The sequence below is a fragment of the Procambarus clarkii genome, chromosome 26 (assembly GCF_040958095.1).
Source record: "Procambarus clarkii isolate CNS0578487 chromosome 26, FALCON_Pclarkii_2.0, whole genome shotgun sequence".
NCBI classification, from domain to species: Eukaryota; Metazoa; Arthropoda; class Malacostraca; order Decapoda; family Cambaridae; genus Procambarus; species Procambarus clarkii.
This window is the reverse complement of record NC_091175.1, coordinates 20,467,009-20,493,002: the sequence shown is the minus strand read 5'-3', so window position 1 is coordinate 20,493,002 and position 25,994 is coordinate 20,467,009. Positions and strand designations below refer to the sequence as shown.

The 25,994-nt window shown below is 51.1% G+C and overlaps 1 protein-coding gene across 2 annotated transcripts in view; it reads left to right on the top strand.

Moving 5' to 3' along the window:
- Positions 1-25,994, top strand: part of LOC123756871 (collagen alpha-1(XVIII) chain) — a 75,831-nt gene that overhangs the window by 17,527 nt on the left and 32,310 nt on the right. For both annotated transcript variants that reach the window (XM_069331946.1, XM_045740266.2), the window contains exons 2-6: positions 13,778-13,841; positions 14,658-14,704; positions 23,934-23,957; positions 24,580-24,723; positions 25,446-25,658. In XM_069331946.1, coding sequence (XP_069188047.1) covers positions 13,778-13,841; positions 14,658-14,704; positions 23,934-23,957; positions 24,580-24,723; positions 25,446-25,658 — 492 coding nt within the window. The remainder of the gene's footprint in view (positions 1-13,777; positions 13,842-14,657; positions 14,705-23,933; positions 23,958-24,579; positions 24,724-25,445; positions 25,659-25,994) is intronic.

The following is a 25,994-nucleotide window of genomic DNA, read 5'->3' as shown; positions in this document are numbered from 1 at the left end:
TTGTAGAGTATCAAGATTACAATCTTCTTCCCATCCACTGTCAGAGTTCCATGTATGAAGCTTGTGCTTTCATTGGTACCCGGATTTTCCAGCTCATCAAACTTCCGTTTCTGCTTTATTAGGAGTGCCACTCCTCCTCCCTGTCTCTGTGTCCTTTCTTATCTTATCACCTGGTACCCCTATCACCTGGAACTTTCGTTTCTGCTTTATTAGGAGTGCCACTCCTCCTCCCTGTCTCTGTGTCCTTTCTTATCTTATCACCTGGTACCCCTATCACCTGGAACTTTCGTTTCTGCTTTATTAGGAGTGCCACTCCTCCTCCCTGTCTCTGTGTCCTTTCTTATCTTATCACCTGGTACCCCTATCACCTGGAACTTTCGTTTCTGCTTTATTAGGAGTGCCACTCCTCCTCCCTGTCTCTGTGTCCTTTCTTATCTTATCACCTGGTACCGAGCCGCGGGGACGCTAAGCCCCGGAAGCACCTCAAGGTAACCCCTCTGGAAAGATTGCATCCGAGATCATGCCATTTATTTTAGTCTCCACTATTGCGTGCTTCCAATGTGTGTGTGTGTGTGTGTGTGTGTGTGTGTGTGTGTGTGTGTGTGTGTGTGTGTGTGTGTGTGTGTGTGTGTGTGTGTGGGTGTGTGTGGGTGTGTGTGCGTGTGTGTGTGTGTGTGTGTGTGTGTGTGTGTGTGTGTGTGTGTGTGTGGGTGTGTGTGTGGGTGTGTGTGTGTGTATGTGTGTGTGTGTGTGTGTGTGTGTGTGTGTGTGTGTGTGTGTGTGTGTGTGTGTGTGTGTGTGTGTGTGTGTGTGTGTGTGTGTGTGTGTGTGTGTGTGTATGTGTGCGTGCACCTCCATCGTGTTCTAAAAGTTTGAATCTGGTTTGACTAAATTATCTCACTCTATAACGTTCTTTAATGTTCTATAATGTTTCATTATTTTGTTGTTTGACTTGTTATGGATTGTCTTTGTTTCGAGATTCGTGGGCCCGAGATTCGAACTCGGGCCCGCAAAATTACACCAGACTGTTGCTCTACCGACTGTGGCTGTTGAGGATTGCATATTAATTTGTTAAATGACGGAAAATCAGTGTTCTCCAAGTAGCCAAAATGGTCTGGAACTGAGACAAAACACAGAAGCCCAACAAACTCCTTCAGTCGTCTTACACAAAAACAAAATTCACTGTTCAGAAATTTAATGTGAGGAAGTCAGTGAAGGAACTTGACTTTAAGTCCTGTGAAACAGACGCAGATCCCTCGAACGAGGGACCCGGCCTGAGGCAGGTTAGACCGCGAGGTCTTGTTAAGGCTGTCTTGTTGGGCGCCATTCCTTCCCCCCGTCCCATCCCATATCCTTATCCTGACCCCTTCCAAGTGCTATATAATGGTAATGGCTTGGCGCTTTTCCCTGATAATTAAAAACAATTGTTTCTCACCGACTACGTAAGCTGTTTGTTGTTGTTAAAGATTCGCTACCTGGAACACAGTTCCAAGTAGCACGGGCTATGGTGAGCCCGTAGGGGAGCTACGTAAGCATCGTCCAGGTTATCTTAATTCACAAAGCATCAGTTTATAGTACCTGAGAGCCGGCATGTCGTCAAATACCGTACGACTTGGTGTTGGGTTTAACCCCTGAACTGCGCACCTATTTAAGAGCCCAAGATGGTGGTGCGCATGACTAAAAATACTTAACAATGCAAATGGGAAAAAAAATCGCTGTCAATTGCCTACTGACGAGCCAGAAAGTATAGTTTAGCCTCTAAGATCGTTCAGGAGTAAATGAGAGGCTGGGTGAATATAGACGTGAAGCAGAACACGGCCGTCGGTGCGTATAACCTGCCGCAGGAGGACAGGACCGGTTATTGTCACAGGCACAGTACCGCAAGTATCGTGGGTGAAACTAAATATCTGCGATTGACGGATCGTTTTAGTGGTAAATCTGACGCTAAATATTCTATCCGATTCTCAGTGCCGGACCCCAAGGGTTAAAGCCCAACATTAAATGGGAAAGAGTACAAAATATGTTACCAAATATGTAAAGTGAAAAGTTAAACCAGGTTCTTCCGCTTCAAGCCCCTTCCCTCTCCCTCACTCCTCCCTCACTCCCCCCTCACTTCCCTCTCACTCCCCCCTTACTTCCCCCCTCACCCCTCCCCTCACTCCTCCCCTCACTCCTCTCTCCCCTCCCCAGGAGTACACGCACGCAGAAAGCGTATCCCTTGCACCAGTGATGGCACTGTTAAGAGGGCCAGTCAGTGCCATGTTTGGCCCTCGTCACTGATGGCACCTGTCGATAGCAAGATTGGGAGGGGAGAATGGCACTCAATGCAGGCAGGCGGCGGGAAGGTCGTCGCGAGATGGGTGCCAGGTAACTGGGGCACTCCCCCCCTGGGGTGGCACTCCCCTCCTGGGGTGGCACTCCCCTCCTGGGGTGACACTCCCCTCCTGGGGTGGCACTCCCCTCCTGGGGTGACACTCCCCTCCTGGGGTGGCACTCCCCTCCTGGGGTGACACTCCCCTCCTGGGGTGGCACTCCCCTCCTGGGGTGGTACTCCCCTCCTGGGGTGGCACTCCCCTCCTGGGGTGGCACCTCACCTCTCCCCTCCCCCCAACACTCCCTAAACCTCTCCCCCAACGCCCCCCTCCCCCAGACACTCCCTAAACCTCTCCCCCAACGCCTCCCTCCCCCCAACACTCCCTAAACCTCTCCCCCAACGCCCCCCCCTCCCCCAGACACTCCCTAAACCTCTCCCCCAACGCCTCCCTCCCCCCAACACTCCCTAAACCTCTCCCCCAACGCCCCCCCTCCCCCCAACACTCCCTAAACCTCTCCCCCAACGCCCCCCCTCCCCCAGACACTCCCTAAACCTCTCCCCCAACGCCTCCCTCCCCCAGACACTCCCTAAACCTCTCCCCCAACGCCTCCCTCCCCCAGACACTCCCTAAACCTCTCCCCCAACGCCTCCCTCCCCCAGACACTCCCTAAACCTCTCCCCCAACGCCTCCCTCCCCCAACACTCCCTAAACCTCTCCCCCAACGCCTCCCTCCCCCCAACACTCCCTAAACCTCTCCCCCAACGCCTCCCTCCCCCAGACACTCCCTAAACCTCTCCCTAAACCTCTCCCCCAACGCCTCCCTCCCCCAGACACTCCCTAAACCTCTCCCCCAACACTCCCTAAACCTCTCCTCCAACGCCCCCCTCCCCCAGACACTCCCTAAACCTCTCCCCCAACGCCCCCCCTCCCCCCAACACTCCCTAAACCTCTCCCCCAACGCCCCCCTCCCCCAGACACTCCCTAAACCTCTCCCCCAACGCCTCCCTCCCCCAGACACTCCCTAAACCTCTCCCCCAACGCCTCCCTCCCCCAGACACTCCCTAAACCACTCCCCCAACGCCTCCCTCCCCCAGACACTCCCTAAACCTCTCCCCCAACGCCTCCCTCCCCCCAACACTCCCTAAACCTCTCCCCCAACGCCTCCCTCCCCCAACACTCCCTAAACCTCTCCCCCAACGCCTCCCTCCCCCCAACACTCCCTAAACCTCTCCCCCAACGCCTCCCTCCCCCAGACACTCCCTAAACCTCTCCCCCAACGCCTCCCTCCCCCCAACACTCCCTAAACCTCTCCCCCAACGCCTCCCTCCCCCAGACACTCCCTAAACCTCTCCCCCAACGCCTCCCTCCCCCAGACACTCCCTAAACCTCTCCCCCAACGCCTCCCTCCCCCAACACTCCCTAAACCTCTCCCCCAACGCCTCCCTCCCCCCAACACTCCCTAAACCTCTCCCCCAACGCCTCCCTCCCCCAGACACTCCCTAAACCTCTCCCCCAACGCCTCCGTCCCCCAGACACTCCCTAAACCTCTCCCCCAACGCCTCCCTCCCCCAACACTCCCTAAACCTCTCCTCCAACGCCCCCCTCCCCCAGACACTCCCTAAACCTCTCCCCCAACGCCCCCCTTCCCCCCAACACTCCTTAAACCTCTCCCCCAACGCCCCCCTCCCCCAGACACTCCCTAAACCTCTCCCCCAACGCCTCCGTCCCCCAGACACTCCCTAAACCTCTCCCCCAACGCCTCCCTCCCCCAGACACTCCCTAAACCACTCCCCCAACGCCTCCCTCCCCCAGACACTCCCTAAACCTCTCCCCCAACGCATCCCTCCCCCCAACACTCCCTAAACCTCTCCCCCAACGCCTCCCTCCCCCAGACACTCCCTAAACCTCTCCCCCAACGCCTCCCTCCCCCAGACACTCCCTAAACCTCTCCCCCAACGCCTCCCTCCCCCCAACACTCCCTAAACCTCTCCCCCAACGCCTCCCTCCCCCCAACACTCCCTAAACCTCTCCCCCAACGCCTCCCTCCCCCAGACACTCCCTAAACCTCTCCCCCAACGCCTCCCTCCCCCCAACACTCCCTAAACCTCTCCCCCAACGCCTCCCTCCCCCCAACACTCCCTAAACCTCTCCCCCAACGCCTCCCTCCCCCAGACACTCCCTAAACCTCTCCCCCAACGCCTCCCTCCCCCCAACACTCCCTAAACCTCTCCCCCAACGCCCCCTCCCCAAAACTCCTCCCAGAAGCACCCCAACAATCGTCTCCGTCATCTAAGTACGAGATGTTTCTTCAAGACTATTTCCTGAACGCCAGACTCTGGTTATCTTGTCCCCCTCACCCCCAGCCTGGCTTACCCCTCCCCCAGCCTGGCGTACCCCTCCCCCAGCCTGGCTTACCCCTCCCCCAGCCTGGCTTACCCCTCCCCCAGCCTGGCTTACCCTTCCCCCAGCCTGGCTTACCCCTCCCCCAGCCTGGCGTACCCCTCCCCCAGCCTGGCTTACCCCTCCCCCAGACTGGCTTACCCCTCCCCCAGCCTGGCTTACCCCTCCCCCAGCCTGTCTTACTCCTCCCCCAGCCTGGCTTACTCCTCCCCCAGCTTGGCTTACCCCTCCCCCAGCCTGGCTTACCCCTCCCCCAGCCTGGCTTACCCCTCCCCCAGCCTGGCGTACCCCTCCCCCAGCCTGGCGTACCCCTCCCCCAGCCTGTCTTACCCCTCCCCCAGCCTGTCTTACCCCTCCCCCAGCCTGGCTTACCCCTCCCCCAGCCTGTCTATAAGGAGGGGAGGGCACAATGTCAGGAAGGAAGGGGGTACGGTACTCACATTGTGTTTGCGGGGATTGAGCTCTGGCTCTTTGGTCCCGCCTCTGAACTGTCAATCAACAGGTGTACAGATTCCTGAGCCTACTGGGCTCTGTCATATCTACATTTAAAACTGTGTATGGAGTCAGCCTCCACCACATCACTGCCTAATGCATTCCATCTGTTAACTACTCTGACACTGAAAAAGTTCTTTCTAACGTCCCTGTGGCTCAGTTGGGTACTCAGCTTCCACCTGTGTCCCCTTGTGCGTGTACCATCCGTCTTTATCAACCCTGTCAATTCCTCTTAAGAATTTTATAGGTGGAAATGGTGTTACATCTGACTGTAATGTCTTCCAGTGTCGTGAGGTTTAATTGCAGTAGCCATTCCTCGTAGCTCATACCCCTCAGCTCGGGGACTAGCCTAGTGGCATACCTCTTAACTTTTTATAACCTCGTTTTGTGCTTGACTAGATATGGACTCGATGCTGGAGCCGCATACTCCAGTACTGGTCTGACATATGTGGTATACAAGGTTCTGAATGATTCTTTACACAAGTTTCTTATGGTCGTGCTTATGTTCGCCGGCCTTGCATACACCGCTGATGATATCCTTGTGATGTGGGATTCAGGGGACAGGTCTAGTGTGTTGTGAACCCCCAGATCTTTCTCTCTTCCTGATAATGTACTAACCCCAGTACAGTGACTGGGGTCCGTGATAATGTACTAACCCCAGTACAGTGACTGGGGTCCCTGATAATGTACTAACCCCAGTACAGTGACTGGGGTCCCTAATAATGTACTAACCCCAGTACAGTGACTGGGGTCCCTAATAATGCACTAACCCCAGTACAGTGACTGGGGTCCCTAATAATGTACTAACCCCAGTACAGTGACTGGGGTCCCTAATAATGTACTAACCCCAGTACAGTGACTGGGGTCCCTAATAATGTACTAACCCCAGTACAGTGACTGGGGTCCCTGATAATGTACTAACCCTAGTACAGTGACTGGGGTCCCTAATAATGTACTAACCCCAGTACAGTGACTGAGGTCCCTAATAATGTACTAACCCCAGTACAGTGACTGGGGTCCCTAATAATGCACTAACCCCAGTACAGTGACTGGGGTCCCTAATAATGTACTAACCCCCAGTACAGTGACTGGGGTCCCTTATAATGTACTAACCCCCAGTACAGTGACTGCCTGTATAATGTACAGACAGCAAACCATAGGAAGTACAATTGTGAAGATCTTGAGTCACACAGTACCTTGGTTCAGTCTCCCTGAACCCTTGGTTCAGAGAGCTTCAAGGTTCAGAGAGCTTCAAGGTTCAGAGAGCTTCAAGGTTCAGAGAGACTCTGAACCAAGGGTCTCTGACCTGAACTAATGATGTATCTCAGTAATTTCATGCAGGTAACTAACCATCAGTACACAGCAAGGAAATAACTAACTAAAAGTTAAAGACCTGGGGCCAGATTCACGAAGCAGTTACGCAAGTACTTAAGAACCTGTACATCTTTTCCTAATCTTTGGCGGCTTTGTTTACAATTATTAAACAGTTAATGAGCTCCGAAGCACCAGGAGGCTGTTTATAACAATAACAACAGTTGATTGGCAAGTTTTCATGCTTGTAAACTGTTTAATAAATGTAACCAAAGCCGTCAAAGATTGAGGAAAGATGTACACGCTCGTAAGTGCTTGCGTAACTGCTTCGTGAATCTGGCCCCAGGTTATCGGGGTCACCCAACACGCCGATGAAGCCAAAAGGCAACGATGGAATTTATGAGTCAGGGAGGTGATTAATGAGTGATTAACGAGGGTGGTAATGGTCTGCTTGGGGGGGGGGGGGGGTAGGGGGAGAAATGGGGTTTCTCCTCTGATTAATGAGACAACGACATTAAAAGCAAATATAAGAAGACATCTCATTTAGAGGTAAAGCAACTGGAGGGGGGCGGGGGGGGGGGGGTATTGGTCGTGAGGAAGCCGCCCGTCCTGCTAATAGCACGTCGTATTTTGACGTATGCTCTACCCGTAAGGCCCAAAATCGTCGTACTAGAAAATGGAAGTGACGTACTGTCCCGTTTTCTGTTTTGGGTCCTCGTGGTGGGTTAGGCTAAGGGCGCTTTAGTACGACAGTTTGGTGAGGTTGGGGAGAGGTAAGAGGGCCGGGGTGGAGGGAGGGTGGGGGTGGGCAGCGGGGGTTATCACCGCCTCAGATATGCCCCACATTATGTACTTGGCGGCCTCTTACCTCTACCTAACTGCTTGAGAAGCGTGTGGGAAAGGGCGTATGGAAGGGGGCGTATGGGGGTGAGGGAGGGGGCGTGTAGGGGGGGGGATGTGGGAAGGGGGGGCCTGTGGGACGGGGGGCCTGTTGAAAGGGGAGCCTGTGGGAAGGGAGCGTGTGGGGGGCGTGGGAAGGGGGCGTGTGGGGGGCGTGGGAAGGGGGGTGTGGGGGTAAACAGTGACCAGGTTTACAAGGGAGACGTTGTGTAAACAAGGCCTTCGTAGCGAAGTGGTCGGCGCAGTCCTTTCACAACTGCACCAACCACTCTATTCCCAGGAAGTACGGTAAGATATCCGGGAGTGAGAGAACTGTTGTGGTTAGCATCCTGAGGACAACTAGTGGTCCTCCTGAGAGTGAACCCACGCAACCCACCTAACCTATCGAGGCCGATGGATAGAAAAAAAACGTCAACATTAGTGTACTTTACGTTTAAGAAAATACGTCGCATTTTGAGGTGTTATGTGAGAGACGAGTTGGAGGCCTAGAGAGGGTAGGCCTACCATGGGTGAGGTGACACCTCTTAGGTCTACTCAACCGGTGTTTTTGACTCCAAACTTTCTATCGCTGATGTATAGTCATAGTAGACAATTGTAGACATGGTTCTCTCTCTCTCTCTCTCTCTCTCTCTCTCTCTCTCTCTCTCTCTCTCTCTCTCTCTCTCTCTCTCTCTCTCTCTCTCTCTCTCTCTCTCTCTCTCTCTCTCTCCCTCTCCCTCTCTCCCTCCCTCGTCTTCATCACACTGCTGCAGGTCACGCCAGGCATGACAACATTGCCAGATAAAGTGTAATCTGTATGCTCCTGGCGCGGCTGGGCATGATCTCCCCGCTGGCAATACTACTCCCACACCTTCTTAACAACGGCGGGGAGGGCTGGGAGGCGCTGGGGAGGGCTGGGAGGCGCTGGGAGGCGCTGGGGAGGGCTGGGAGGCGCTGGGAGGCGCTGGGGAGGGCTGGGAGGCGCTGGGGAGGGCTGGGAGGGCTGGGAGGCGCTGGGAGGCGCTGGGGAGGGCTGGGAGGCGCTGGGGAGGGCTGGGAGGGCTGGGAGGGCTGGGAGGCGCTGGGGAGGGCTGGGAGGCGCTGGGAGGCGCTGGGAAGGGCTGAGAGACTGCTGTGCCCGCCCATGGTGCTGTGAGGGCGGGGGGGGGCCTAAAGGAAGGGTGAGGGAGATGGGTGAAGGAGAATGGAACTATCAGGAGCAAGCACCAAGCCATTAAGACTAACAATAAAGCTAGCCATCAACACACTAGGTACATCTGCATTTGTGCAGCTGCCCGACACTATATGAAGGGAAGTACAGTGTGTCAAAAACCTAGCCACGTGGTGCTAAAAAATCCCCATCACACAGGATTCTTGAGATGATTTCGGGGCTTAGTGTCCCCACGGCCCGGTCCTTGACCAGGCTTCCACCTCCAGGAAGCAGCCCGTGACAGCTGACTAACTCCCAGGTACCTATTTTGCTGCTAGGTAACAGGAGCATCAGGGTAAAAGAAACTCTGCCCATTGTTTCTCGCCGGCGCCCGGGATCGAACCCGGGACCACAGGATCACGCGTCCAGTGTTCTGTCCGCTCAGCCACCAGCTCCCTGGTTAGTGGATGGTTAGGATGGTTAGTCATACAGGGCCATATGTTTAGGAGCCTGCACTGGCAAATTTTGGGTATACTGTGAGGATATCTTCAAGACTACAAGAGTGAATAAAGTAATTGCAAAGCTCCAGGTACCTCATGCCAACTGGTCTGAAAGGTCTAATAACTGGACATTCGGTGATGTAGTGCGGGAGATCATGCCGTAGTTCCTGCTCACAGAGTTTGCAACTGGAGTGCTCAGGATTGGGAGATCCGTCACCTGCAGCCACCTGCCACAGGTAACGGTAACCCAAATTGATCCTTGCAACCACTGTGTCGCACAGTCTAGTAGACGTTTTGTGCTGCCCATGGCATTAGGTGATGTAGTGTGGGGAGAACAAATCTACGGATACTTCCACCCCAGTTTGAACTACCTTCGCGAGTTGTGACTAAGGAAGCTGACCCGTCCCGCTCAGGTATCATCTTATATGTTAGTGATGTGTGTTGACGTCGTCACTACACTGTGTCGCAGGTGCTGCCAGAGGTGACCCGTTGGTGTTGCTAAGGTCAAGCTGTGATGACCTGACCCACCAGGTGACCCGTTGGTGTTACTAAGGTCAAGCTGTGATGACCTGACCCACCAGGTGACCCGTTGGTGTTACTAAGGTCAAGCTGTGATGACCTGACCCACCAGGTGACCCGTTGGTGTTACTAAGGTCAAGCTGTGATGACCTGACCCACCAGGTGACCCGTTGGTGTTACTAAGGTCAAGCTGTGATGACCTGACCCTCCAGGTGAACCCAAACACCAGAGATGGTGTTTGGTTTTTACAACTACTCTGGCTACGAGTGAATGATTGGTTGTCTGAAAAAGAGTGGTTCATTCAACCACTCTGGGGCCAGATTCACGAAGCAATTACGCAAGCACTTATGAACGTGTCCATCTTTCCTCAATCTTTAACGGCTTTGGTTACATTTATTAAACAGTTTACAAGTAAGAAAACTTGCCAATCAACTGTTGTTATTGTTATAAACAGCCTCCTGGTGCTTCGGAGCTCATTAACTGTTGAATAATTGTAAACAAAGTCGCCAAAGATTGAGAAAAGATGGACAGGTTCGTAAGTGCTTGCGTAACTGCTTCGTGAATCTGGCCCCAGATCACGACGGGTTGTATACGTGTTTTCCCTCTCATAAAAGTTTCTGTTTCTGTCCATGTTGGTGCCTCTGTCACACTCTCCATTGCACACTATGTACAGCTTCCAGGTCTCTACACCTTTCAAGACAGATCAACACAGTGAAGGATGAACCATCTTGAGGTTATCTTGAGATGATTTCGGTTTAGTGTCCCCGCGGCCCGGTCCTCGACCAGGCCTCCACCCCCAGGAAGCAGCCCATGACAGCTGACTAACACCCAGGTACCTATTTTACTGCTAGGTAACAGGGGCATAGGGTGAAAGAAACTCATTGTTTCTCGCCGGCGCCCGGGATCGAACCCGGGACCATAGGATCACAAGTCCAGTGTGCTGTCCGCTCGGCCGACCACTAGCAACCATAGTTGCTAGTGGTAGAACACTTCTACCACTTCTACCACAGGACGGACTCAAGAGGCTCATAAACCATCAAACTCACACTCCGATGTTAGATTGATGACATCAATCATCACTGATGCTAACAAACTGTGTAACTAGCTCATCAAGACTGACACTTACTTAACAAAACGAATTTTGGAGCTCAATTCCTGTGCCCAATATGTGCCTCCGTCACCATTTCCACTGCCGCCCAGGGATAATAGGTTAGATATGAAGGCCACTGCCACACACTGGATGGGGATAGGGGTCCACTACCACCCACAGGATGGCTATGAGAGTCCACTACCGCCCACAGGATGGCTATGAGAGTCCACTACCGCCCACAGGATGGCTATGAGAGTCCACTACCGCCCACAGGATGGCTATGGGGTCCACTACCGCCCACAGGATGGCTATGAGAGTCCACTACCGCCCACAGGATGGCTATGAGAGTCCACTACCGCCCACAGGATGGCTATGGGGTCCACTACCGCCCACAGGATGGCTATGAGAGTCCACTACCGCCCACAGGATGGCTATGAGAGTCCACTACCGCCCACAGGATGGCTATGGGGTCCACTACCACCCACAGGATGGCTATGAGAGTCCACTACCGCCCACAGGATGGCTATGAGAGTCCACTACCGCCCACAGGATGGCTATGGGGTCCACTACCACCCACAGGATGGCTATGGGGTCCACTACCACCCACAGGATGGCTATGGGGTCCACTATCACCCACAGGAATAGTATGGGGTTTACTACCACCCACAGGATGGCTATGAGGGTTTACTACCACCCACAGGATGGCTATGAGGGTTCACTACCACCCACAGAATGGCTATGGGGTCCACTACCACCCACAGGATGGCTATGAGGGTCCACTACCACCTACAGGATGGCTATGGGGTCCACTACCACCCACAGGATGGCTATGAGGGTCCACTACCACCCACAGGATGGCTATGGGGTCCACTACCACCCACAGGATGGCTATGAGGGTCCACTACCACCCACAGGATGGCTATGGGGTCCACTACCATCCACAGGATGGCTATGAGGGTCCACTACCACCCACAGGATGGGTATACAAGTCTAACCACTTGTAGTCATGCTGGTAGTATTACGTACCGAGATAGAAGCGAGTCAAACTACCAGTAGTCGTACTCCTACTAGTAGTAGTTAGTAGTAGACCAGCTTGACAAGCTCCGATACTTACCGGAAGTTGATACTCTGGATGAGAGTTTCTCCAATACCTTTTCATCCCAATCATGTGGTGTTGTCTGGTGGCGGGGGGCGGGGGAAGAGTGGTTCAGTGCACTCATTCTTCCCCACACGTGACAGGGATTATTCCCGAGGGAACAGGGATTATTCCCGAGTCGCTGTTTTAACCTCAGATAGCAGGCCCCATTACCTGGAGTGACTTCGTCTGGCTTGGTGACAGACAGACGGGGAGAGTCTGTCGTGCAGGGTGACAGAGAGAGACAGGATGAAGTGTAGTGGGTGAGGACAGGAGCAGACGGGGATGGGGCCAGATTCACGAAGCAGTTACGCAAGCACTTACGAACCTGTACATCTTTTCTCAATCTTTGGCGGCTTTGTTTACACTTACTCAACAGTTAATGAGCTCCGAAGCACCAGGAGGCTGTTTATAACAATAACAACAGTTGATTGGCAAATTTTCATGCTTGTAAACTGTTTCATAAATGTAACCAAAGCCGTCAAAGATTGAGGAAAGATGTACACGCTCGTAAGTACTTGCGTAACTGCTTCGTGAATCTGGGCCCTGGTGCTGGCTGGGTGATATGACACTACACAGGATCAATACTCCTTCATCAACACATCAATATGGTGTCAAATAACTGTCAATGGAGTCAAACTAAGCCAAGAAACGAACACAATTTCATAAACAAACATTCCCGAAATAATCAACTAAATGTTGGTTCGAATAAGTATGAAACATTAGAAGAATACCCAATATTCTTAAGGGTCTTATATTCCTATAAGACCCTTGAAGACCCTATATTCTTACCTCACTGATGGAGGGTCCAAGAAGCCCTTGACAACCCTATATTCTTAGCTCACTGATGGGTGTTCCGAGAAGTCCCTGGGAACCCAACATTCTTAGTACCCCTGATATCGATGTTCCAGGAAGTTCTAAATGCCAAGCCAACATTCTTAGCACCTTGGTGGGGGGGTTTCCAGCAAGCCCTCAGCATCTCCTACATTCTTAGCACACTGATGGACATTCCAGGACCCCCTATATTCTTACCACCGCTGATGGGTGTTTCACGAAGCCTTTGCCAGCCTAACATTCTTAAACATCTTGATGGAAATGTAATGCTATTTTGTTCGTGTCTGGAAACACAAGCGTGGGGGAGAAAAATGTATATTTTGCTCTTATTAAATAACACTTTGCTTTGTACTGGTGATTGTCAAGAGACCTGGAGACAACTTCTCCCCCATATCAGCCTACCCTGGCTTTGTGCCCTGGAGAGGGAGGGCGGAGGGTGGGGGGACCTGCTGCATGGGTAACAGCTTCTCCATATCAACCTACCCAGGCTTTGCGCCCTGGAGAGGCCACTCCAGACCGACAACCAGAGCGCAACTCCATAGTCTCCTGAGACTGATGGATGCCTACTACTACTACTACTACTACTACTACTACTACTACTACTACTACGACTAATACTACTACTATATACTAAATAATGTAGTAAGAGTACAAATAGGAAGAGATTAGGTCCAGATCGTTTTTTATTTCTAAGTTGGGAGTTTCGCAGATATGGTGAGGGGGAACTGCTGGTTTTTGGAAACCCAAAAACCTTCTGGGTTTTTAATCTAGGTGAATGTCCCCCCTCCCCAAATATATATATATATATATATATATATATATATATATATATATATATATATATATATATATTTATATATATCTTGGCAACCGTATATTCTCAGTGCTTTGGTGGGTGTGATAAATACCAGTCAACTAAGTTATCTATGTTTCCCATAGAACATTTTCATATATTGTAAGGTCATTTACTGAATGTTTCCATATGTTCTCTCTCTCTCTCTCTCTCTCTCCCTCTCTCTCTCTCTCTCTCTCTCTCTCTCTCTCTCTCTCTCTCTCTCTCTCTCTCTCTCTCTCTCTCTCTCTCTCTCTCTCTCTCTCTCTCTCTCTCTCTCTCACACCATGGTTAACAAGAGGCTTCCTTTCTTCACACAGCTGGATGGTGGAAACCTTAAACCAGACCACATGGAACCCTTCTACGACCACGAAACCCCCTGGCGTGAGTACTGTCTCAACCCCACACCTGAGTACTGAGTACATGACCACCCCCAGGTGTAGTACATGGTCCCACACCTGAGTACTGAGTACATGACCACCCCCAGGTGTAGTACATGGTCCCACACCTGAGTACTGAGTACATGACCACCCCCAGGTGTAGTACATGGTCCCACACCTGAGTACTGAGTACATGACCACCCCCAGGTGTAGTACATGGCCCCACACCTGAGTACTGAGTACATGACCACCCCCTGGTGTAGTACATGGCCCCACACCTGAGTACGGAGTACATGACCACCCCCAGGTGTAGTACATGGCCCCACACCTGAGTACTGAGTACATGACCACCCCTAGGTGTAGTACATGGCCCCACACCTGAGTACGGAGTACATGACCACCCCCAGGTGTAGTACATGGCCCCACACCTGAGTACGGAGTACATGACCACCCCCAGGTGTAGTACATGGCCCCACACCTGAGTACTGAGTACATGACCACCCCCAGGTGTAGTACATGGTCCCACACCTGAGTACTGAGTACATGACCACCCCCTGGTGTAGTACATGGTCCCACACCTGAGTACTGAGTACATGACCACCCCCTGGTGTAGTACATGGTCCCATACCTGAGTACTGAGTACATGACCACCCCTGGTGTATAATATAGCCTTAAGCCACGGCCGTTGACCATGTCAAAATATATACCATTGCCAAACAATCAATATCTCTATATTCTTATATATTATATAAACGTTAGTTCGGCAGGTACAATTGACCGGTTCCAACATGGGTTTATATATGATTCTGGCTCTCAACAGGTGCCTACGAAGATGAAGTAATTGATGGGCAACACATTGATAGCGAGGTAAGTGTTTCTAGTTCACATTCGTACACTAAGAAAGTGTTACATTGTACCAATGCAAAGGTACAACAAATGTACAGAGGTACAACACATATACAAATTTATATATACAAATGTATTTGTATATATAAATATACATATATACAAATATATGACCTGCGGCTTGCTACAAGAATTCAACCAACTACGAACCACTTATTTTGATGAAAGGAAGGTGAGGCGTCTGGTGAGAGATGTCACCAGGTACAGCCATCACTGGTAGAGATGTCACCAGGTACAGCCATCACTGGTAGAGATGTCACCAGGTACAGCCTTCACTGGTAGAGAGATGTCACCAGGTACAGCCTTCACCAGTAGAGAGATGTCACCAGGTACAGCCTTCACTGGTAGAGAGATGTCACCAGGTACAGCCATCACCAGTAGAGAGATGTCACCAGGTACAGACCTCACCAGTAGAGAGATGTCACCAGGTACAGACCTCACCAGTAGAGAGATGTCACCAGGTACAGCCCTCACCAGTAGAGAGATGTCACCAGGTACAGCCCTCACCAGTAGAGAGATGTCACCAGGTACAGACCTCACCAGTAGAGAGATGTCACCAGGTACAGCCCTCACCAGTAGAGAGATGTCACCAGGTACAGCCCCTCACCAGTAGAGAGATGTCACCAGGTACAGACCTCACCAGTAGAGAGATGTCACCAGGTACAGACCTCACCAGTAGAGAGATGTCACCAGGTACAGCCCTCACCAGTAGAGAGATGTCACCAGGTACAGCCATCACCAGTAGAGAGATGTCACCAGGTACAGCCCTCACCAGTAGAGAGATGTCACCAGGTACAGCCATCACCAGTAGAGAGATGTCACCAGATACAGCCATCACCAGTAGAGAGATGTCACCAGGTACAGACCTCACCAGTAGAGAGATGTCACCAGGTACAGCCCTCACCAGTAGAGAGATGTCACCAGGTACAGCCATCACCAGTAGAGAGATGTCACCAGGTACAGACCTCACCAGTAGAGAGATGTCACCAGGTACAGCCATCACCAGTAGAGAGATGTCACCAGGTACAGACCTCACCAGTAGAGAGATGTCACCAGGTACAGACCTCACCAGTAGAGAGATGTCACCAGGTACAGCCCTCACCAGTAGAGAGATGTCACAAGGTACAGCCCTCACCAGTAGAGAGATGTCACCAGGTACAGCCCTCACCAGTAGAGAGATGTCACAAGGTACAGCCCTCACCAGTAGAGAGATGTCACCAGGTACAGCCCTCACCAGTAGAGAGATGTCACCAGGTACAGCCCTCACCAGTAGAGAGATGTCACCAGGTACAGCCCTCACCAGTAGAGAGATGTCACCAGGTACAGCCCTCACCAGTAGAGAGATGTCACCAGGTACAGCCCTCACCAGTAGAGAGATGTCACCAGGTACAGCCATCACCAGTAGAGAGATGTCACCAGGTACAGCCCTCCCCAGTAGAGAGATGTCACCAGGTACAGACCTCACCAGTAGAGAGATGTCACCAGGTACAGCCCCTCACCAGTAGAGAGATGTCACCAGGTACAGCCCTCCCCAGTAGAGAGATGTCACCAGGTACAGCCCCTCACCAGTAGAGAGATGTCACCAGGTACAGCCCTCCCCAGTAGAGAGATGTCACCAGGTACAGCCATCACCAGTAGAGAGATGTCACCAGGTACAGACCTCACCAGTAGAGAGATGTCACCAGGTACAGCCCTCACCAGTAGAGAGATGTCACCAGGTACAGCCCTCACCAGCAGAGAGATGTCACCAGGTACAGCCATCACCAGTAGAGAGATGTCACCAGGTACAGCCCTCACCAGTAGAGAGATGTCACCAGGTACAGCCCTCACCAGTAGAGAGATGTCACCAGGTACAGACCTCACCAGTAGAGAGATGTCACCAAGTACAGCCCTCACCAGTAGAGAGATGTCACCAGGTACAGACCTCACCAACAACAATAGAGGCGCCGCCAGGGGTAAAGAGTGGATCACACACTTAGAGAGATGTCACCAGGTACAGCCCTCACCAGTAGAGAGATGTCACCAGGTACAGCCCTCACCAGTAGAGAGATGTCACCAGGTACAGACCTCACCAGTAGAGAGATGTCACCAGGTACAGCCCTCACCAGTAGAGAGATGTCACCAGGTACAGACCTCACCAACAACAATAGAGGCGCCGCCAGGGGTAAAGAGTGGATCACACACTTAGAGAGATGTCACCAGGTACAGCCCTCACCAGTAGAGAGATGTCACCAGGTACAGCCCTCACCAGTAGAGAGATGTCACCAAGTACAGCCCTCACCAGTAGAGAGATGTCACCAGGTACAGACCTCACCAACAACAATAGAGGCGCCGCCAGGGGTAAAGAGTGGATCACACACTTAGAGAGATGTCACCAGGTACAGCCCTCACCAGTAGAGAGATGTCACCAGGTACAGCCCTCACCAGTAGAGAGATGTCACCAGGTACAGACCTCACCAGTAGAGAGATGTCACCAGGTACAGCCCTCACCGGTAGAGAGATGTCACCAGGTACAGACCTCACCAGTAGAGAGATGTCACCAGGTACAGACCTCACCAACAACAATAGAGGCGCCGCCAGGGGTAAAGAGTGGATCACACACTTAGAGAGATTGGGATCAACTCCAGAAGTCAAAATATGCAAATATTTTGGACCATCAAATAAACATTCCGCCACCTAATGCGCGGCACTTTAGCTGACGTGTTGGACTGATGCTGACGTGTTGGTCTGATGCTGACGTGTTGGACTGATGCTGACGTGTTGGACTGATGCTGACGTGTTGGTCTGATGCTGACGTGTTGGACTGATGCTGACGTGTTGGACTGATGCTGACGTGTTGGACTGATGCTGACGTGTTGGTCTGATGCTGACGTGTTGGACTGATGCTGACGTGTTGGACTGATGCTGACGTGTTGGACTGATGCTGACGTGTTGGACTGATGCTGACGTGTTGGTCTGATGCTGACGTGTTGGACTGATGCTGACGTGTTGGACTGATGCTGACGTGTTGGACTGATGCTGACGTATTGGACTGATGCTGACATGTTGGACTGATGCTGACGTATTGGACTGATGCTGACGTATTGGACTGATGCTGACGTGTTGGACTCATGCTGACGTATTGGACTGATGCTGACGTATTGAACTGATGCTGACGTGTTGGACTGATGCTGACGTGTTGGACTGATGCTGACGTGTTGGACTGATGCTGACGTGTTGGACTGATGCTGACGTGTTGGACTGATGCTGACGTGTTGGACTGATGCTGACGTGTTGGACTGATGCTGACGTATTGGACTGATGCTGACGTATTGGACTGATGCTGACGTGTTGGACTGATGCTGACGTGTTGGACTGATGCTGACGTGTTGGACTGATGCTGACGTGTTGGACTGATGCTGACGTGTTGGACTGATGCTGACGTGTTGGACTGATGCTGACATGTTGGACTGATGCTGACGTATTGGACTGATGCTGACGTGTTGGACTGATGCTGACGTGTTGGACTGATGCTGACGTGTTGGACTGATGCTGACGTGTTGGACTGATGCTGACGTGTTGGACTGATGCTGACATGTTGGACTGATGCTGACGTATTGGACTGATGCTGACGTGTTGGACTGATGCTGACGTGTTGGACTGATGCTGACGTGTTGGACTGATGCTGACGTGTTGGACTGATGCTGACGTGTTGGACTGATGCTGACGTATTGGACTGATGCTGACGTGTTGGACTGATGCTGACGTGTTGGACTGATGCTGACGTGTTGGACTGATGCTGACGTGTTGGACTGATGCTGACGTGTTGGACTGATGCTGACGTGTTGGACTGATGCTGACGTATTGGACTGATGCTGACGTATTGGACTGATGCTGACGTATTGGACTGATGCTGACGTGTTGGACTGATGCTGACGTGCTGGACTGATGCTGACGTGTTGGACTGATGCTGACGTGTTGGACTGATGCTGACGTGTTGGACTGATGCTGACGTGTTGGACTGATGCTGACGTGTTGGACTGATGCTGACGTGTTGGACTGATGCTGACGTGTTGGACTGATGCTGACGTGTTGGACTGATGCTGACGTATTGGACTGATGCTGACGTATTGGACTGATGCTGACGTGTTGGACTGATGCTGACGTGTTGGACTGATGCTGACGTGTTGGACTGATGCTGACGTGTTGGACTGATGCTGACGTGTTGGACTGATGCTGACATGTTGGACTGATGCTGACGTATTGGACTGATGCTGACGTGTTGGACTGATGCTGACGTGTTGGACTGATGCTGACGTGTTGGACTGATGCTGACGTGTTGGACTGATGCTGACGTGTTGGACTGATGCTGACATGTTGGACTGATGCTGACGTATTGGACTGATGCTGACGTGTTGGACTGATGCTGACGTGTTGGACTGATGCTGACGTGTTGGACTGATGCTGACGTGTTGGACTGATGCTGACGTGTTGGACTGATGCTGACGTATTGGACTGATGCTGACGTGTTGGACTGATGCTGACGTGTTGGACTGATGCTGACGTGTTGGACTGATGCTGACGTGTTGGACTGATGCTGACGTGTTGGACTGATGCTGACGTATTGGACTGATGCTGACGTATTGGACTGATGCTGACGTATTGGACTGATGCTGACGTGTTGGACTGATGCTGACGTGCTGGACTGATGCTGACGTGTTGGACTGATGCTGACGTGTTGGACTGATGCTGACGTGTTGGACTGATGCTGACGTGTTGGACTGATGCTGACATGTTGGACTGATGCTGACGTATTGGACTGATGCTGACGTGTTGGACTGATGCTGACGTGTTGGACTGATGCTGACGTGTTGGACTGATGCTGACGTGTTGGACTGATGCTGACGTGTTGGACTGATGCTGACGTATTGGACTGATGCTGACGTATTGGACTGATGCTGACGTGTTGGACTGATGCTGACGTATTGGACTGATGCTGACGTATTGGACTGATGCTTACGTGTTGGACTGATGCTGACGTGTTGGACTGATGCTGACGTATTGGACTAATGCTACTGTACTGGACTAATCCTATGACATGAACTAATAGTTCTCCATATGTTAGGGTTGTTTGAGGACGTAATCTTACATCAGACAAAACCAATTCAAATTATAAATCAACAATTTGTAAATGCCCACAGATGTTAAAAACAGTCCAAAATAGATAATAAATAAATACATCAGCCACAAAATAAATTAACAGCCATACAACAGCACCCAAATAATTTATTAACGGATAATACAGGAAGGAGATAGATGAAATGAAGGAAAATGAAGGGAAATCCCTTCATTTCCCTCCCTAAATGAAGGGAAAGTAGTGGAGACTTGACAGTGTGAATACCTCACATCTTGATGAGTGGAGGAGGGAGGGAGGGAAGGAGGGAAGGAAAGGGCAGGGAAGGGAGGCTAGGGAAGGAGGGCAGGCCAGAGGGAGGGAGAGGGAAGGAAAGGGAGGGGTGATCGAGAGGGAGGGCTCCCGGGTTCCATTCCTGAATGGACACGATTTTTCTCCTTTCGTGAGTGTCTGTGGTGTTAATGGATTCTCGGTCAATACTCCCGGTCAATACTCCCGGTCAATACTCCCGGTCAATGCGCCCGGTCAATACTCCCGGTCAATGCGCCCGGTCAATACTCCCGGTCAATACTACCGGTCAATACTCCCGGTCAATACTCCCGGTCAATGCGCCCGGTCAATACTCCCGGTCAATACTCCCGGTCAATACTCCCGGTCAATACTACCGGTCAATACTCCCGGTCAATACTCCCGGTCAATACTCCCGGTCAATACTACCGGTCAATACTCCCGGTCAATACTACCGGTCAATACTACCGGTCAATGCGCCCGGTCAATACTCCCGGTCAATACTCCCGGTCAATACTCCCGGTCAATGCGCCCGGTCAATACTACCGGTCAATACTCCCGGTCAATACTACCGGTCAATACTACCGGTCAATACTCCCGGTCAATACTCCCGGTCAATACTCTCGGTCAATACTCCCGGTCAATACTACCGGTCAATACTCCCGGTCAATGCGCCCGGTCAATACTACCGGTCAATACACCCGGTCAATACAGCCGGTCAATACTACCGGTCAATACTCCCGGTCAATACGCCCGGTCAATACTACCGGTCAATACTCCCGGTCAATACGCCCGGTCAATACTACCGGTCAATACACCCGGTCAATACAGCCGGTCAATACTACCGGTCAATACTCCCGGTCAATACTCCCGGTCAATACAGCCGGTCAATACTACCGGTCAATACTCCCGGTCACTACTCCCAGTCAGGACTCCCGGTCAATACTTGACTGTTGTGTGCAGAGCTCAGGGCTCTTGTTGTTCAAGTGCTTCCTGTAGAGGCAAGTGTTTTGTTATTCAAGTTGTTCTTGTAGAGTCAAGTCCTGTAACTCATTTACAAATTAATATGTGGCCCACATGGAGGTTTGAGACAGTGTGGCCCACATGGAGGTTTGAGACAGTGTGGCCCACATGGAGGTGTGAGACAGTGTGGCCCACATGGAGGTTTGAGACAGTGTGGCCCACATGGAGGTGTGAGACAGTGTGGCCCACATAGAGGTGTGAGACAGTGTGGCCCACATGGAGGTGTGAGACAGTGTGGCCCACATGGTGGTGTGAGACAGTGTGGCCCACATGGTGGTATGAGACAGTGTGGCCCACATGGAGGTGTGAGACAGTGTGGCCCACATGGAGGTGTGAGACAGTGTGGCCCACATGGTGGTGTGAGACAGTGTGGCCCACATGGAGGTGTGAGACAGTGTGGCCCACATGGTGGTGTGAGACAGTGTGGCCCACATGGTGGTGTGAGACAGTGTGACCCACATGGAGGTGTGAGACAGTGTGGCCCACATGGTGGTGTGAGACAGTGTGGCCCACATGGTGGTGTGAGACAGTGTGGCCCACATGGAGGTGTGAGACAGTGTGGCCCACATGGAGGTGTGAGACAGTGTGGCCCACATGGAGGTGTGAGACAGTGTGGCCCACATGGAGGTGTGAGACAGTGTGGCCCACATGGAGGTGTGAGACAGTGTGGCCCACATGGAGGTGTGAGACAGTTTGGCCCACATGGAGGTGTGAGACAGTGTGGCCCACATGGAGGTGTGAGACAGTGTGGCCCACATGGAGGTGTGAGACAGTGTGGCCCACATGGAGGTGTGAGACAGTGTGGCCCACATGGTGGTGTGAGAGAGTGTGGCCCACATGGTGGTGTGAGACAGTGTGGCCCACGTGGAGACAGACCATCCCTCTCTCCACCTCAGCAACTCTATATTGACTCCAAGTATAAGACGCCAACACTTGGTGAGAAGTCAGCCACCTGTCCCTCGTATCAGGGGACGGATCTTGGTGTGGGGGCGCCACCCCCTCTCCTTCCTCACCCCCCACGTGTGGGGAGGAAGGGGGGGGGGGGGTTAGGAGGGAGGGGCGCCCCATCCAGCTCACCCATTTCTTATTTCTGAAGATCCTCCTTCTCTTTCTTTGATTTGTTGTGTTTCTCCATATTCTTATCTTGAAGGTGCGCTGCGAGGCGCAACTGGAGAATATTTTGGGGTCGTAAGAATGTGTAAGATATGTTCTTACATATGTTCTAGGTGGCGGTAGGGAAGGTGTGACACCTTCCCTAACTCATTGCCAATTTCAACACATGCATTACCAATGTCACCAGATGAGTTGATAATTTCAACAGATGCATTGCCATTTTCAACAGGTGCGTTGCCGATGTCAACAGATGCATTGCCAATGTCAACAGATGCGTTGTCAATTTCAAGAAGTATATTACTCATTTCTATATTCAACAGTCGTATTGCTCCTTCCATCAAGCACATTAACAATTTAAATGAGGTGCTTACAGATGTGAAAATGTGCTCCCCCCATCACCCCCCCCTCCACTCCATCCCCCCTCCCCTGGTCCTGGCGATCTTTGCGACCCCTGGCAAATGACTCGGTCTCTCTATTTCCACTCCGTAAAAAATGCAACTGTTTTGCCCAACCAGAACCCAAGTGACAATTATCATTTCGAGGGCTGTTTCTAACTAATAATTTCCAACGGGATTTTCGTAATTAAACAATACATGTATAGCAAAAAGTTTCAAGGCTTTTGATGTTTTGTTTAGCTACGAAAATACTGTTGGTAAACTATTAGAAACAGTCCTCGTAGTGATAATTGTGTCATATATAAAATACCTTGTAAAGACTGTAATAAGTTCTATGTTGGGCAAACATCTAAAGATTTGAAATGTAGAATTTCGCGACATAGATACTCTGTAAGACATGACCAATTGTCTAATGCTTTGTTTGTTCATCTGACAGAAGATGCTCACCAAATTGATTGGGAGATGGCTTCTTCAATAACGAATTGTAAAAGATTTTCAATAGGAACATAATTGACTCTGCTTTAATACAGATTACAAAATCATGTAATCTGAACATTAACAGTGGTTTGTATAATTTAGATCCATTTTTGGTTGATCAGATAAGGGGTGATTTGAGTAGGATCATTGATACACATTTGTCTCACTAATATTTGTTAATATTCACTATCTCACCATCTCATTATAGACATTAGAACATAAGAATAAAGGTAACTGCAGAGGGCCTATTGGCCCATACGATGCAGCTTCTATTTATATCCATTTTTGATCCATTGAATCCCACGCTCTATGTACTTCACCTCATTTCACCTCTTTCTTGCCTATATATATCCTAACTTGCAAATTCATCCTTCTGAAGAAGTATTATTAAATATGAAAGTACTTAAGGAAATTCCTGTTTCAATTCTTCCTTCCTGGTCTGACACGTTTTTCATCACGTGTTAATTTTTAATTTTCGTGATTTACACACACACACACACACACACACACACACACACACACACACACACACACACACACACACACCCACCCACACACACACACACACACACACACACACACACACACACACACACACACACACACACACACACACACACACACACACACACACCACACACACACACACACACACACCTCGTCACAGCCTTTGTGGATTTGTTCATTTGTTTATATAGAACGTATTTGTCTTTTATTCAGATTATTTCATGTGTTTAACATGCGATATCAAGTTCTGTATAGATCAACTCTCTCATTTCAGACATCTGGGCTGTTCGTTCCCCAAGTAAGTACTTCAGTTGTTGTCAGTAAAGTCTCCAGTGTTATAGTGGGGGGGGGGATATTACACAGTCCACTATGTAACAGGAACTAGATCATGAAATTATAGATCCTTATAAACGCAATCTGATTTACACAATCTATTGACTATTGTGTCATAGGCTACTTGTCGCATTCACTCTAAAGTCATTTATCTGTGATCTTGTGGTGGGTCAGGGGGGGAATTGTTGATCAATCAGTCTATTACACTCGTGGGAGCGTTTGAATTCCGCATTATTCAAGCAAACCTAAATTTAATTATACTATGCAGACGATGAGTCCCAATAACGGGGCTGAAGAAATTATGACCAAGCCTATTATACTCTTTATATTAATGATGCTATTATTGACCTTAAATCTTAATATAAGTTATGGTTTTTATTATTATTCTCAATTAAAAAAGTTTACAAATGTTATAAATCCTGTTCTTCGGTATTTAATGCATCGTCAGAATTTTCTGCCTCATGAAATGTTTGAATCTTGTGTCTGGCATATCACGAGTGGTTTAGGCTTGCCCGTGAATGCTGTCATCCCTCATCACTCCTTTAAACCATTAGGACTGACAGATGAGTTGGCTCTCCCGCCCACAGGAGGAGTGGGTGGACGAGGTGGGCGTGGGCGGCCGGTGCGGATGCAACATGTCGGCTCTGATGCGACTGGTGAGGACTCAGGTCCAGCGTGGACCCCCAGGACCCCCAGGCAGGGACGGCAAGCCCAGTCCTCCCGGACTCTCCGTAAGTGGTTACCAACTTCAGGGGTCTACATGGGTAGGGGTCTACATGGGTAGGAGTCTACATGGGTATGGGTCTACATGGGTAGGGGTCTACATGGGTAGGGGTCTATATGGGTAAGGGTCTACATGGGTAGGGGTCTACATGGGTAGGAGTCTACATGGGTAGGGGTCTACATGGGTAGGGGTCTACATGGGTAGGAGTCTACATGGGTAGGGGTCTACATGGGTAGGGGTCTACATGGGTAGGAGTCTACATGGGTAGGGGTCTACATGGGTAGGAGTCTACATGGGTAGGGGTCTACATGGGTAGGGGTCTACATGGGTAGGAGTCTACATGGGTAGGAGTCTACATGGGTAGGGGTCTACATGGGTAGGAGTCTACATGGGTAGGAGTCTACATGGGTAGGGGTCTACATGGGTAGGAGTCTACATGGGTAGGGGTCTACATGGGTAGGAGTCTACATGGGTAGGGGTCTACATGGGTAGGAGTCTACATGGGTAGGGGTCTACATGGGTAGGAGTCTACATGGGTAGGGGTCTACATGGGTAGGAGTCTACATGGGTAGGGGATCTGTTGTATGCGCATTGGAAACTAAATCAGATAGATTATATACCTTAAAGGGCAGAAGCCTAAAGACGCATAGAGTTTCAAGTTACTTTTAAGGGTTTGTAGGTACAAGAGCGATGGTAGCCTTGTGTTATATTTGTGTTTGTATGGCCCAGGGCACGCCAGGACCCCAGGGCGAACGAGGACTGCCCGGGAGGAGAGGAGAGCGGGGAGATCGGGGAGAGGTAGGCGCTCCTGGCCCTGAGGGACTCCAAGGACCCAAGGGCGAACCCGGGGTCGACGGCCTGGCGGGACCTGTAGGTCCTCCAGGACTCCCTGGTCCACCAGGACCTCGAGGCTGGACCTGGGGCGCTGACGATACAAAGACGGTGAGTGGTGGAGGGGGTCGTGTTATTGTGCTGCCTGTGCTGCACGTGGTTCAGGTTCGGCTCCTACATTTGGGCTGGACGGTAGAGCGACGGTCTCGCTTCGCGCAGGTCGGCGTTCAATTCCCGACCGTCCAAGTGGTTGGGCACCATTCCTTCCATCCGTCCTATCCCAAATTCATATCCTGACTCTTTCCAAGTGTTATATAGTCGTAATGGCTTGGCACTTTCATATATTAATCACCCCCCCCTCCTACATCTGTCTGTGTAGATGTGTGTCTTTGAAGATGTGTCTATTGTATGTGTCTATGTAAATGTGTCTGCATATTTGTATGTGGC